We start from the raw sequence: 15,524 nt of genomic DNA on the forward strand, positions 1-15,524 counted from the left end.
TTTTTTATTCTTCATAATAAGTAGGGCTTTTAAAAACAATAACAATCATAATGCTCGTGACAACTTCTTATATTGTATGTATTTTGATTTTTAGACATTGATTTCTGTCTTTTCCTTGGCATCACCTATTATACTTTTGTATTGAGGAGAATAAGGTCTGGTTTCCCCTGGGACAGTCTCTGTCAAAACCAAGTCCTGGGCTTAGCAGACACCTTGATTTCATGGTCCAAGGAACTCAGATTGAGACAGTTGACTTGATTTGTTGGTAAAAGCTGTGGTCTTTAAAATAAGAGTCTCTGCAAAGTTCTAGGAGTAATGGTGAGAGAGAACTAACTTTTATGCCCCACTTTTCTTTTGCTTGTCAGCAGACCCCATCAAACGTTAAGCTAAAGATGGTGGTTTGAATGTGTTTACTTTTCTTCCCCCTGATATAAAGCCAAGATGTAGTCAAGAAAGTTTTTTAAAGGCACAAACCCTGAAGGACAGAAAGAATGGGAGAATGGGAGGGGAGACATAGCAACAAACTTTTGCACGCTGGAAAGCAGATGGACCAGTCACAACTGGCGTAGCCTAGAGTCAGCAATGAGAAAAGTGAAGATGTGCCTGACTGAATGCAGTAGCTTCCATCCCAGAAAGACTCTGAAATTGATAGTACCATATACTTCCAGAAGGGAGGGTAGAAGTGAGGCTAAAGATGAGAAATTTGATTGAAAATCTGTTTCAAAACAGGTACTCAGATTCCCTTTCCCAATTACATGTAGCAAGAGAGTTGGTCCGCTACTCTGGCATAGGACTGGAGGCTTTGTATCAGAGGGTCACTGAACTAGTTTCGACCACTTCAGTTGAGATTGTTCATAACATACTGAAAAACAGGTGGGTTAAAGGAACATTTGCAAACAGCATCCTTCTGCCCTGTACCATTCTCTAGGCAGATTAGAAAATCTTTTTTTCTGGGAAATCTGACAAGACTAAAAGGAAATACCTAAAATTACTGACAATGGAGATTCCCAAGAAAACCTAGCCAGATCACCCTGGAGTGAAACTCAGGGTCAGCAAATACCCCTCCACTGACATACACACACAGTGCTCCAATCTATAATCTAGTGTCTCACTCCTGTATGTGAGTAAAAATACAAGATCTGAGGAAAACATCTAATCTGAGAGACAGAATCAAAACAAACATAGGTAACAAAGCAAATTAGCGAAGTGGGAGAAATAGAGTAGGTTCATGGAGAAGAAATGCTAAAAATCAAAAACCATGCTTGATGCCCTTAGAGAATTAAGAGAAAATATTGCATACCAAACAAAACTAGGAAGCTAAGAAAAAAGAAATATTCATGAAATAGAAAACATGTCCCCCTGAAATAAGCAGAAATGAAAAACTCAGTAGGAGGGTAGATATGTAAACTGAGGAACTTTTCCCATCATAGAAGAATGAAAAACCAGGAGTTTAAAAATACAGGTAATAAAATTCAAAACTGGAAGAAGCTCCAACCTATGAAAAATAGGAATTTTTAGAAAGAAAGAAAAAAAAAACAGGTGGGAATCACCAGAGAAATAATTCAAGAATGTTTCTTAAACTAAAGGACAAAAGTTCCCAGAATGTTCAAACTCTTTGAGAATCCAAACGAATGAAAGAAAATAGACCATCATTAAGCATATCTTTGTAAAAATTCAGAATAGTGGGGACAAAGAGAAGATTCTGCAATCTTTTGAAGAGAAGGAACATCACCTACATGTGGATCTCAGTATCAGAGTAGAATGAAATGAATGAGTAGCAGTATTTTCTCTTACCTCCATTAAACTGAGAGGCTAACTTTGGGTTTTTCTTTGACTATAAGATGGTTTAATTTACAAATGCACATCTTATAGTAGAAGGAGCCATGCCTGTCTTGTATAACTTTGTATTTCCATAGTTAGCATTGTGCCTAACCCATGGAAGGTACTCAGTATCTATGTACATAAATAATTCCTGTACAGATGTTCATAAGGCACTACAAGTGATGCTGCAAATTATATTTAGGCATACCTCCCAAAAGGACATGACCGGGGCCAATGAGTATAAGTGTCGTGGGAGCAGTATCAGGTTGATGAAGAAAAAGAGCCCCTAATTTTTAAAGATTCTAATATTTAAATGGGCTTCACTCTAAAAACATTAAACTCATTTTCACCAGGGAGAATGATAAAACATGGTGGTAAAAGGCTTGGACTCAAGTCAGCCACACCTGGACTGGAGCCCTGATTCTTCCATTTCACAGTTTCGTAATATTGTGCAAAATTGCAAAATACTTAACGTTTAAGTCTTAGTTTCCTCTTTGATAAAAGGAGGATAATAATAGTGTGTGCTTGGTGTAGCTGTTACGATGTCTAATTGAGAAAAACCACATATAAAACACTGACATAGAAGTTGGCATATAGTAAGTGTTGGAACCATTTTCACTGTTGTTACTATCATCACTGGAAGAAGTTCTTGCTTCAGAGGCAAATTTGACCTTGGTGGACATTAAATAGCTCCTGGCTCATCTGGCTTTGGGAGACATAGCAGTATTGTTATCTTGTTGGCAGATAATAACAATGTGACTGAAATATAACCTGTGCTATTTAAAATGTGAGGTTTTGCTCTTTCTTTTTAAAGTTGTTCCAGAACAGCCTCAAAACTTATCTTGTATACAGAAGGGAGAACGTGGGACCATGACCTGCACCTGGGACAGAGGACAAGACACCCACCTATATACTGCATATACTTTACAGTAAGTGAGGAGCTATTTTTGAGGCTGTTTTGTAGGTATTCTCTTAGGTAGTATTTAGAAATATCTAACAGTTCTATTTTTACCAGAGAGAACGAGCAATAGACACATTCTAGATAATTAGATACTTTAACAAAAAATTCTAGTGTTCATCAGTTCAAACTGGCTTCATTGATCTAGAATGTGAGAACAGATGTCCTGGGTCTGAGATCTAACTCAAGAGTTCTCTTCAGGGCATCCAAGGTGTGCATTATGAACATTTTCCCCTTCTCTAGTATAGTTAAACTGACTGCATTATATCCCTTCCCTGTTTTGTAGTTGCAGACTCTTTGAGTCATAAGATATAAACAGACTCTTCGTTGTTGTAAGAGAGGGGAAATATGGTCCTATTTATGACCATAGAATAGAGCTACTCCTATAGTGTATCCCCTAGTAATAAGACTGATCTTTAAAAAAGTGTAGAATTTTAAATATTTGAACATTTGTGCTTTTGTTCTAAAAGGATAAAGTAGCATATAAAGTATCTTGCTAAATACAACTGTCTTTTATTTACAGGTTAAATGGACCAAACAATTTAACTTGGCAGAAGCAATGTAATGATCGTTACTGTGACCATTTGGACCTTGGAATCAACATAACCCCTGAATCACTGGAATCCAGTTACACAGCCGAGGTTACTGCTACCAATAGTCTTGGAAGTGCTTCTTCATTTCTATCTACATTCACATTTTTGGACATAGGTACATTTTATTTCACTTTTGTAGGTGTCATTCATGGGCACATGAATGTTATTTTTAAATCACTCATATGTTCTGTATGTGATTGTTGTAAAAGGAACAGCAGTTGGTGGAAAGTGGCAATAGGCATAGCAAAGAATACATGTTACTTCGATGCAAATAAAAGGGCGCATGACCCTCGAGCTCTTATACAGACGGTTGAGCAAATGGGAAATTCAACATTATTCTTTTTGAGAAATAAGAGCCCCTGACTTCAGTCTCATGAAGGCACCAGCTGCCAGTGACACCATCCGACTGAGGGTCCTGTGAGGTTATTTAGGAAGCTCAGTGTAAGCACTTCTTGGCAGAGGTAGGGGGTCCCTTTACCCCCATGGTTATACCACTCTTCTGAGATAGGCTACATGTGGGTCTGCTGACTAGAGAAGTCAGGTGAGAACTATAAAGTATATCAAGATAGAAATGCATCTTGCTCTGAGAGCACACTTCCTTCCACACCTCTCATTGGCTTGGTAGCTGGAGTGAGCGAATCCTTGCATATTTCTGAGCAAATATAATTGGCCCAGTTGAATCAGAGGCCAATCTCAGGCATCCACAAGTTGTAAGCTTCCCAGGTAGGACTGGGCTTCTGGCCTGCCTTAAAATCCAGCTCACACTGTGTCTTTCTTCTCCTTTCCCACAGCACCTCTTTGCACACATTCTGCTATTAGTCTGAACATAAGTATTACTTAGGTTTTCCTCTCACACTTCTCCCCATCCTAGCTTCCATCTCTTCATTGACTATTCATCTGCACCCTTCTTTTCCTCTTACCCTTTTCTTCTATTCCTCTGTTCCTATGTCCCTTTCCTCTGACTTGTCCTACCAACATTTCTTCTTCTGAGGTGACCACCACTCGCCAACTCTGCCTTCTCAGCCACTGAAACTCTCAGGTTTGGCACATTGGTTTTCTTTAAATCATTGGGTTAAATAGAATCAGCACTATCACTAATGTTGGTGGTAGTTTATTTGGTAAAAATGAGGATAGATTAAGGGGAATTATTTTAATGATTTCAAAGTGAATTAAACCTTTTCGTCTTTCTAAAAGCCAGGGAGTTCTCTCTTGTTTATTTCATCAAATCTGTACATCTTAGAAATTTTTGAATTTGTTCAACTCTTTATAGCTCATATCAATACAGAGGGCAATTTCCAGTCGTGCAGCCTGAATCACACTTTTTGTTTGTCCTCATTGCTAGTGAGACCTCTTCCTCCATGGGACATCAGAATCAGATTTGTAAATGCTTCTGTGAGCAGATGTACTCTTCAGTGGAGAGATGAGGGGCTGGTGCGGCTTAATCGACTGAGATACCGGCCCAACAACAGCAGGTCCTGGAATACGGTAATGGTCTTTAGAGTGAAGGGGAAAAAATGGAGGGGCTCTCAGTATTACTGCACAGACCTCTGTCCTTTCATACCACCAAAATACAGAGTTTAACAATATTTAGCCCAAAAGTACCCACTTGAAATATATCAGGAAGTCATATACACCTTTGCTTTCTAAAAAATATCTTGAATTTTTATCACTGATTCTGAATTTTTTTGAGCCACAGACTTTTTAAACCACTGTTAATTTTCTACAGTTTATTTCTATCAAAGGACTTATTTCATCTTGTTATGCTCCCTCCTTCCCCATTACCACTTTTTAGTAATTTTTTAACATATTGGAAAGAGAAATATTAGGGAATGTCTGAAGAGGCTTATATGGCATTGAATATTCCAAAGATAAAGCCCCACACTTTGATATATTAGGCATCAAAATTTTTTTATTAAGGTATTATTGATATACACTCTTAAGAAGGTTTCACATGAAAAAACAATGTGGTTATTACATTTGCCCATATTATCGTGTCCCCCCATACCCCATTGTAGTCACTGTCCATCAGTGTAGTAAGATGCCATAAAGTCCCTATTTGTCTTCTCTGAGCTACACTGTCTTCCCCCATGACCGACCACACACACACCATGTGCACCAATCACGATACCCCACAATCCCCTTCTCCCTCCCTCACCCCTCCCCTTTGGTAACTACTAGTCCCTCTTTGGAGTCTGTAACTCTGCTGCTATTTTGTTCCTTCAGTTTTGCTTTATTGTTACACTCCACAATGAAGGAAATCATTTGGTACTTGTCTTTCTCCCCCTGGCTTATTTCACTGAGCATAATACCCTCTAGCTCCATCCATGTTGTAGGCATCAAATTTTTTATAATTAGAAGTTTAGGATTGTAATTCCTTCCAGCATTTTTATAAAACATAGTGGCTTATAATAATAACAAAGGATCAGTTCCATGTGTTAACTGACACTCGAGAGAGGTATACTAATGAAATTTTCTATGTAATTAAAGCTTTCTTTTTGAAGCCAGTTTTATGTCTGTGTAAAACATTCATCACATTCTAATTATGAGTAAATAAAAAAATAATCCCTAGAGCAGAGATTTCTCCAAGGCCTTTTTGAAAACTGTTATAGTTTTCATCCTTTATTCATTTTTTATCTGGTTTCAGGATTTCCCCTTGGATTCTATATGGATGGATTCTTAGTCTCAGGAGGGGATATTTTTCTGTTTCTGTTTTTAGTGAGAGGCTATTTCAGATTCACATCATGTGTATCTAGGAACCCATCATTGATATTTCTTCTCATTGAATGATATATCTGGAAAAATAAAAAAGGGTTATATGGTCTAATTTCTCATCTTTATGAGAAAATTATTTAATTTAGTATTAATAGGCACCTTTAAAATTTTTGTCTGATTCAAGGTTAATGCTACAAATGCCAAAGGAAGACATGATTTGCTGGATCTGAAGCCATTTACAGAATATGAATTTCAGATTTCCTCTAAGCTGCATCTTCATAAAGGTAGTTGGAGTGATTGGAGTGAACCACTGAGAGCACAAACACCAGAAGAAGGTACATGTGAAAAAAAGGGGGTGGGGCTGAGTTGAGTGAGTAGAAAGACAGGAGGGAAAGAGGAAGATAAATAATTTCCTTGGAATAGAATCTCTAAAGTACTGATACTGAATCAAGTATGAGTACATTCACTAACAATTTTGACATTAACTTAAGAATGGCAGCTGTGGAGGGAAATATGTTTATATTGCTAGGAAATTTTTAACATTAGGTAAGTTTACTCCTGTTTCCTACATGTTGGTTATAAGCTTATGCCTCAGTAAAGTTTGGTTGTAACTCTGCTTATAACTCTTATTTTTATTTAAATCACTATCTCAGTAACTCTTATTCCACAAAGCTATAACCAGTAATTCCTTTGTAGTTAAATCTGGATACATTTTACTTTTGACATTCAATGGAAATTAATATGGCTCTATACACCATAGTAAAACTTGGAAAGAAGGTAGACTCTAGAGATATAATATTTTAAAATAAAATTTAGTATCCAGCAATCTTCTCTCCTCCAAATATTATAGCACTGCCCTTCTTCAAGCCTTTAATATTCACTGCTCAGACAAGTGCCCCCAGACTGCCCATAGCTATAAAAAGGGTATCAAATATATCTTTTTAGTCTGATGGACTTTTCTTTTTGATAATTATTAAGGGGTATGTAAGCAGCTTCTTATGGTTATGTACTTGTGGATGGTTCTGAATTGAACAAAGGAAGCTGACTTATCCACTTTCCTGTGCAATTTTATGGAAGTGTAATCAAATATTGAAGCAAAAATGCTTATGTAGCTTTATGCCAATATTAACAAATCTTTGGAGACTCAAGAAATAGCCATCTGAATATTAGTTTTCAAAAACACTCAATAAGTGATAGAGTATACAGCTCTTCATAATCTTTGTAAATTTGGCTCAGAGGAATAATTACTGACATATAATCCATTGCTTTATTATCTGGAAATTTTGAAGTATTGATGTAAAAAAATCTAAATGCTTATTTGTGATAATTATGGATATGTATGTATGTAAATTAGCCTCATAATTAAGTTACATCATTCTCTGTGAGCTACTCATGGTTTTTGGTAACTGATGACACTTAACAATGATACCCAATGACTTTCAAGGACCTAAAGATCCTATTAATAAAGCATAATACCTAACGTATAAATTATAGAATAATTGTTTAGCCTATCTTTTTTTAATTGCATTGCTCAGTTTTGAACAGTAATGTTTAAATATGAATATCCATTCAGCAAATTATAATTTATTCCCTCTCATTTTATGATAAAAATCTCTTAAAATGTTGAGCCACTTGTTCTCTGCTTAAATGTTTGTCATTTTTATAATCTAGAGCTTATTCTTATTATCTTTCTTTGCACATAGCCAAGGTAATACATTTTTCAAAAATACCTCATGAATTAGATTTTGTTTATATGTAATACAGATAAAATTCATGAAAATGGGCCATATTTTATGTCCAACTCCAAGGTAGTAAATAGGCTGAGAAATTTTTAAGTTATGTTATATCCCATTAGGCTAACCTATAAACTAGGAAAACTCTGGGCTTATGAATTCACTCCCATTTCATAGTGACATGTTTAGAGATGTGTGAAAAAGGTTTTTTTTTAAGTGTTTACCTGCTGAATTAAAAACACTTCAAGGTAGGATGATAACTTTCTCATATCCTGTAAAATTAACCCACCATCATAACAATGAGTGCAGCAACTTGTTATGGTTATGAACTGGTTATGAATTGAACAAAGGAAGCTGTCTTATTCAGAGTAATTGCAGGTATTCATAAAGAAAGGAACCCATACTCTGAGATATCCCACATTTACAAGATCTACTGGCTTCCTTTCAGTGTCTGAATTTCCATTTTTTGTGTTTGATCTTTCTGTGGGTTGACGTAAGGTCTCTTTTCTGTTACTCTGAGCTCTGTGGTTTTCACCTCTTACTGCTGTTTCTGTCATCAGTTTCTTTATGAAACACCAACTGATGTAAACCTAAAAGGTGTGAATTTTTTTTAACACTTCTTCCTTTTCACCCTTTAAATGTGTACTCATATGTAACTTGGCATTTAAAAAAATTACTAGTAAGCTTTTTTTTTGGTTGCTCCCTAAAACTGTGAATGATCTTATGATAGAGCTCTTTTCTTTGCAGCCTTTGTTACTCAAAACTGAGAGCAATGTGTTGACTCCCGGTGGATTGGGCACAGTTATTTACATCATGTCAGCAGAGAATGAGGGCTTTATGTACTCCATATGGCCTTTCCTACGTCATTAAATACAAGTCCTGTTGTGGTCCTCCATGAAAAACACTTTTTAAAGGACCAGCAAGTAAGGGGTAGAGAGAAAGGAAACCACTTTCTTGTTCTTAGGAGGACAGCCCCACAATTGGTGTCCATGAGATGCAGGCCCGATACTGGGAATCAAGCAAGTGTATTTTGCTTCTAGTGGGAAAACATTCTTGAGTTCGGGCTGCATGGTGTCCAGACATGCCTGAGAATATGTCCAGGTGTTGGGGGAAGGTGATTCCCTCACCACTTAGAACACTCCCAGGAGAAGAATCCAAAATAAAGATGAACAGCAAGCAGTTCCTCAGAGCTGTAGTATCAATTAGGTGTTTCTGTCTGTTCATTTGCCATTATTTAAAGTCTTATTTACATGTTTTGGTCTTGCTAAACTCTACTGTGGACAATTAATAAAGGAAGCACTGTATGCTCATACTTGCAGCAGAGCAGTAAAGAAGTAGTCCTCGCCCATCATTGTAATGGCATGGGTGATGGTACCCCCAAAGAGAGAAAATGCAGGGTTACCCACAGCAGCCATCTCTTGTCACAGTGAGAAGCTAGGCAATTTATTCGTTCATTTGTAGTTTTTGAATATTGCTAAAATAGATTAAGTGTGAACAATTAAATACTACAGATCATTTTACCATCCTGGTTAGCAAGCATTTCATAACAGTCTAGCTTAGGGATCAGCAAACATTTTCTGTCAAGGTCCAGATAGTAAATATTTTTAGCTTTGCAGACCATATAATCTTTTGTTACAACTACTTAAATTTGCTATTGAGGTATATAAGCAGCCACTGACAATATGCAAGTACATAGACAAAGCTGTCCAATTAAACTTTATTATGGCCACTAAAATTTGAACTTTGTGTAATTGTCACACTAAAGATGATTCTTTTGATTTGTTTTCAACTATTTAAAAATGTAAAAACCATTATTAGTTCTCAAGCTGTACAAAAACAGGGAGCAGGGCCATAGTCTGCTGACCCCTAAACTAACTAAACTTTAGAATATCATACTTGTGTCCTTTTGCCTGAGCCTTGAGGAAATGAGAATGGATGGTTCTTGCCCTTCTAAAGGGACTTACATGCAAACGCTTTGTTTTGAAGGAAAATTTATGTTTGAGATCCAATGACAATCACTACTCTCCTTTCTTCTTTTGCTCTCCTCTAAGTCCAACACATACCCTGGAAGAAATAAATGCCTGGGCTCAATTATTTGTCAACATGGTGATCACCCCCAAGAGGGAGAATAGGGAGAAATGCTTTTCGTGAAGCCTTCAAACAGAAACCAGTGAAATAAATATGCTTCTCCAGAAGGTCTATGAGGAATATGTGTGTGTATCAGGAAATATGCCAAGTACTGAGGCACAACCAGTCAGATCCTCAGACTCAAGGGCTTATAGTCTACTTTGGAACATCAGGGAAAGATTCCTAGAGATGACACCAAGAAGAAATTCAAAGTCCAGAGGGAATCTTGTGGCCTTCCTCCATCTGGAATGAAAGGCCTCCAAGGTGACTGAAGTAGGAGAAGGGACCTATTTCCTCCATGAATACTTGGTTCTTTTGAATGCTGTGAAATCTCATGTTCCTGGTTTTTATTCTCCCTGGTTGGCCAATTCTTCTTGGTCACTTTTGTAAGCCATTTTCCTCCACCTCAATCTCTCTGTGCCCCCTCCTTTACCTAGCTGACTTTTTCCAGTGCCATGACTCTAAAACTTGGTAGGTAGGTAGGTAGGTAGGTAGGTAGATAGACTAATAGATATATAGTATATAGTTTCAGTCTCAGACTTTCTCCAGAACTCTGGATTTGTGTTCCAATCTCCTCTTCCATCTCTTCACTTAGAAACCAACAGACATTTCTAAATTCCATATAGGCTAGACAAAAAGTTTTTTCTCCAAAGCAAAATGCTTGCAAAATACTTCTACTTCAATCTTTTCTCAGTAAATGACATCATGGTCTTCCCCATTACTCAAGTCAAAAATGGAGAAATTATCATTAAATTTTCCTTTTCTCTCCTTCCCCCATACCAACAATTGACTCTGTCATAAGCATATGTAAACTCTGTTCATTCCTTCCACTGTTTGTTTTTTAAAGGTGTATAATTCTTTTATTTATTTATTTTTTATTTATTTTATTTAGTATCATTAATATACAATCAGATGATCAACATTATGGTTACTAGATTCCCCCCATTATCAAGTCCCCACCACATACCCCATTACAGTCACTGTCCATCAGCACAGTAAGATGCTAGAGTCACTACTTGTCTTCTCTGTGCTATACTGCCTTTCCTGTGCACCCCCCACATTATGTGTGTTAATCATAATGCCCCTTATTCCCCTCTCCCTCCCTTCCCACCTGCCTTTCCCAGTACCTTTCCCTTTGGTAACTGTTTACCAATATATTCTTACAACTGTCCTGCATCCCCAGAGGTAAACCACTGTCCTGGGTTGTATGTTTATCATCCTCATAATTTTCTCATGCTTTCATAATGTATGTATCTCTAAACTATGACTAGTTTTCTTGTTTTTGAACTTAATCAAAATTTTATACTCTCTGTAATCTTTTGCACCTCACTATTTTTCTATTAGCACTCTAATACAGTACCTCCACTGATACTAGTATGGATGAAACATCCCCAATTCTACCAAGAAACAAGCTCTTTATTTGTGAACTGGGTTAGGATTACCATTGTGTTTCTTAAAAAAAGAATGACCATTAATTTGGCAACATGAAATTGATTGCCAACCAGGAGCAGTGTCAGGAGAATAAGAAGGACAAAATCTCAGTTTGTATGGGTTGAAAGTGAGTGTGAGGTTAAGGAATAAAGACAGTAACAATTCACAAGTCCTCAAGAAGTTCTATGAAGGGGGTCAGAGATGCAAGGCAGGATGGAGCAGGAAGTAGTTTTAGGAAATTCTTTGTTTTTAGCATCAGAGATAATACAGTATATTTGCAAGGTAATGATAAAAGTGATGCAAAGAGGCAGAAGTCAATAATACAGGAAAAATGTGAGAGGAGTCCTTGATAAAGCAAGAGAGGATAGGATTCAGAACTCAGGTTAAGGGGTTGAACTTTGATGGAAGTGGGGATGCTATGTTAGAGAATGGAAAGTTTTTGTGGTGGAAAGATGGGGGAATCCCTGCCTGATTACTTCCTTTTGCTCAGTGAAGTATAAGGCAAAGTTACATTTGATAGAAACACATCACTGGAAGTAGGCAGGTGGAGGGACTGACAGTACCAGCTATGGGGAAGGAACAACCATGTGAATGACAGGCCATCAAGAATAGTGAAAAAGGTTACAGGAAGAAGTGAAAAGAGTGAACCAAGTGTTAATATCATCAATCAAGAGAAGGAGGGATGGAGGAGTCTATATAAAGTTTCCCATGGAGGCATAGCAAGGAATAATGCCTGAAGCCAAGAACCTACCACTAAAATCTTGTTTAATCAAGTAGGTATTTGGAAGATCTATTTGAATTGAGTTGTTTGAAAGTAGGCTTTAGAAAAATGAATCACACTCCAAAGAATGAACATCAAGAAACCAAAGCAGTGAATGACATATCTCTGTCTTGCCCTGCTGGAAGCATGATTTGGACCAAAAGATTATGATATATTCATTTAGTCCACTACCTGATATACCTCTCAAAATATATACCTTTCCCATATTCACTTGGTATTAAATGCTGAATTTCCACTGTTCTTGGAGATCTTTATACTCCTCTTCACTGTCTGCTAAAATATCTGTGGAGGGATTGCTTTCCACCTGCAATACAGTTGCTCTTGTCCAAACCCTCAAATTTGCCTTGGCTTCAGATATGGATGCTAATCCCAGAAGCAACACAAGGCTTGCTCTGATTTGTTTGCCACACATACTGTTTCATAGAATCTTTTCTATTTGTTTTGTAATCATTTGGATATATTATAGTTTCTTTTCTATGTATTTTGTAATTGTTTGGACATATTGGTCTTTGACTTTCTTTTTTTTGCCTGCCTAGAATAGTTTTATCTGTCTTTTGTTGGTGAGGTTACAACTTTAAGTGATTTTGTGACAGTTGAATGTCAAAGATTTTCTTTAATATTAGCCCTTATAATTAATACACAGAAATCTGTTGCATTCCTGTATACTAACAATGAATGAATAAGCAGAAAGAGAAATCAGGAAAACAACTTCATTTACAATTGCATCAAAAAGAATAAAATGTCTAGGATAAACCTAACCAAGGAGGTGAAAGACCTATACTCGAAAAACTACAAGACAGTCATGAAAGAAATTAAAGAAGGCACCAATAAATAGAAATACATCCCAAGCTCATGGATAAGAAGAATTAATATTGTCAAAATGGCCATCCTGCCTAAAGCAAACTACAGATTCAGTGCAAACCCTATCAGAATACCAACAGCCTTTTTCAATGAACTAGAACAAATAGTTCTAGAATTCATATGGAACCACAAAAGACCTTGAATAGCCAAAGCAATTCTGAGAAGGAAGAATAAAGCTGGTGGGCATATACTCCCTAACTTCAAGCTCTACTACAAAGCCACAGTAATCAAAACAATTTGGTACTGGCACAAGAACAGACCCATAATCAAGGAAACAGAATAGAGAGCCCAGATATAAACCCACATGTATATGGTCTATTAATATATGATAAAGGAGCCATGAATATACAATGAGGAAAAGACAGCCCCTTCAACAACTGGTGTTGGCAAAACTGGACAGCTACATGTAAGAGAATGAAACTAGATTATTGTCTAACTCCATAAACAACAATAAACTCAAAATGGATCAAAGACCTGAATGTAAGTCATGAAACCATAAAACTCATAGAATCTCTTGAACAAAAACATGAGCAACATTTTCCTGAACACATCTCCTCAGGCAAGAAAACAAAATAAAAAATGAACGTGTGGGACTACATCAAACCAAAAAGCTTCTTTACAGCAAAGGATACCATCAGCAGAGCAAAAAGGCATCCTACAATATAGGAGAATATATTCACAAATATCTTATCCAATAAGGGGTTAACATCCAAAATGTATAAAGAAATCACATGCCTCAACACCCAAGAAACAAATAACCTAATTAAAAAATGGGCAGAGGATCTGAACAGACACTTCTCCAAGAAGAAATTCAGATGACCAATGGGCACATGAAAAGTTGCTCCACATTGCTAATCATCAAGGAAATGCAAATCAAAACCACAATGAGATATCACCTCATACCAGTTAGGATGGCCAACATCCAAAAGACAAGAAACAACAAGTGCTTGTGAGAATGTAGAGAAAGGGGAACGCTCCTACACTGTTGGTGGGAATGTAAATTAGTTCAACCACTGTGGAAAGCAATATGGAGGTTCCTCAAAACACTAAAAATAGAAACACCATTTGACCCAGTAAGTCCACTTCTAGGAATTTACCCAAAGAAAACAAAATTCCCAGTTCAAAAAGACATATGCACCCTTATGTTTATTGCAGCACTATTTACAATAGCCAAGATATGAAAGCAACCTAAGTGTCCATCAACAGATGAATGGATAAAGAAGATGTGGTACATAATAATACATAATGGAACCATATTCAACCATAGAAGAAAATAAATCCTATCATTTGCAACAACATGGATGGAACTAGAAGGTATTATGCTCAGTGAAATAAGCCAGGTAGAGAAAGACAAGTTCCAAATGATTTCACTCATTTGTGGAGTGTAACAACAAAGCAAAACTGAAAGAATAAAGCAGCAGCAGACTCACAGACTCCAAGAAGGGTCCAGTGGTTACCAAAGGGGACAGTAAGGGGTGGCGGGGGGAAGGAGGGAGAAAGGGATTAAGGGGCACTATAATTCACAATCATAATATAGGTGGGTCGTGGGGAAGGCAGTATACAACACGGAGAAGACAAGTAATGTCTCTATAGCATCTTACTATGCTCACAGACAGTGACTGCAGTGGGGGCGGTGAGTACTTGATAATAGGGGTGAATGTTGAAACCACAATGTTGTTCATGTGAAACCTTCATAAGATTGTTTATCAATGGTACTTTAATAAAAAAAGAAAAAGGAAGAAAAAATATATTAGCCCTTATGTTGCTCAAAGCACCAGTGGTTTGACACCCCTGGTCATGAAATTTTGCACTTCAAAACATGTATAGATTCAACTAATGATTTCTCTCCCATAGAGGCTTACATTGCAAGTGGGCACCATTAAAATTTCAGTTTCACTTGCAGAGAAGAATCATCCTTTGAAGAGAGTATGATTCTAGAAGGTAAATCTTAGCTCTGTAATAATCTGGTAGCTTGTAGATCTTTAATGAGGCAATGAGTGTTCCCTTTAAATTTCTTACCAATATTTAATTAACTGAAGACATTTAGCACTATGGAACAAGTCAACTGGCTTTAACTCTGAACACACCCAAATTTCCAAATCCTGATTATGTAATACATGTCTGGATTATCTAGCTTGTTGTGGTATGTTCAGATCTTTGCTCAATATAGTGAGCTGGGTTGGAAGAGTAGGGTCATTGGAGACAGTGAGACCTAGGCTCAGCATTCAGCTTTGCCATATGCCAGCTCCAGTTGTTTCATAAGTCACTTAACCTTTGTCAGCCTCCTTGTCCTCAGCTGTAAAGCAGTTGTAATCACATGTACCCCCAGCGCATGTGAGGATTAAATGAGATAATGTACATAAATTGTCCAAATATTATGTGGCACATAGTGGTTGGTTAATAAATGTGGGGTCCACTTTCCTTCTGTTGTCTGTGCTTTTTTTTCCTTTTTGCATCTAAACTAGCATAGAAAAGTCCTGGGCTTAATTCTTGGGTCACTCTTTATA

The 15,524-nt window shown here is 37.0% G+C and overlaps 2 protein-coding genes across 5 annotated transcripts in view; one reads left to right on the top strand and one right to left on the bottom strand.

The window, feature by feature from the left end:
• The window catches only part of LOC118973541 (uncharacterized), a 42,580-nt gene that overhangs the window by 13,529 nt on the left and 13,527 nt on the right, over positions 1 to 15,524 (bottom strand). The window lies entirely within an intron of this gene.
• Positions 1 to 15,524, top strand: part of IL12RB2 (interleukin 12 receptor subunit beta 2) — a 67,677-nt gene that overhangs the window by 13,284 nt on the left and 38,869 nt on the right. For both annotated transcript variants that reach the window (XM_037024365.2, XM_017672707.3), the window contains exons 4-7: positions 2,636 to 2,750; positions 3,303 to 3,487; positions 4,715 to 4,857; positions 6,269 to 6,419. In XM_037024365.2, coding sequence (XP_036880260.2) covers positions 2,636 to 2,750; positions 3,303 to 3,487; positions 4,715 to 4,857; positions 6,269 to 6,419 — 594 coding nt within the window. The remainder of the gene's footprint in view (positions 1 to 2,635; positions 2,751 to 3,302; positions 3,488 to 4,714; positions 4,858 to 6,268; positions 6,420 to 15,524) is intronic.

This window comes from Manis javanica, chromosome 4 (genome assembly GCF_040802235.1).
Source record: "Manis javanica isolate MJ-LG chromosome 4, MJ_LKY, whole genome shotgun sequence".
NCBI classification, from domain to species: Eukaryota; Metazoa; Chordata; class Mammalia; order Pholidota; family Manidae; genus Manis; species Manis javanica.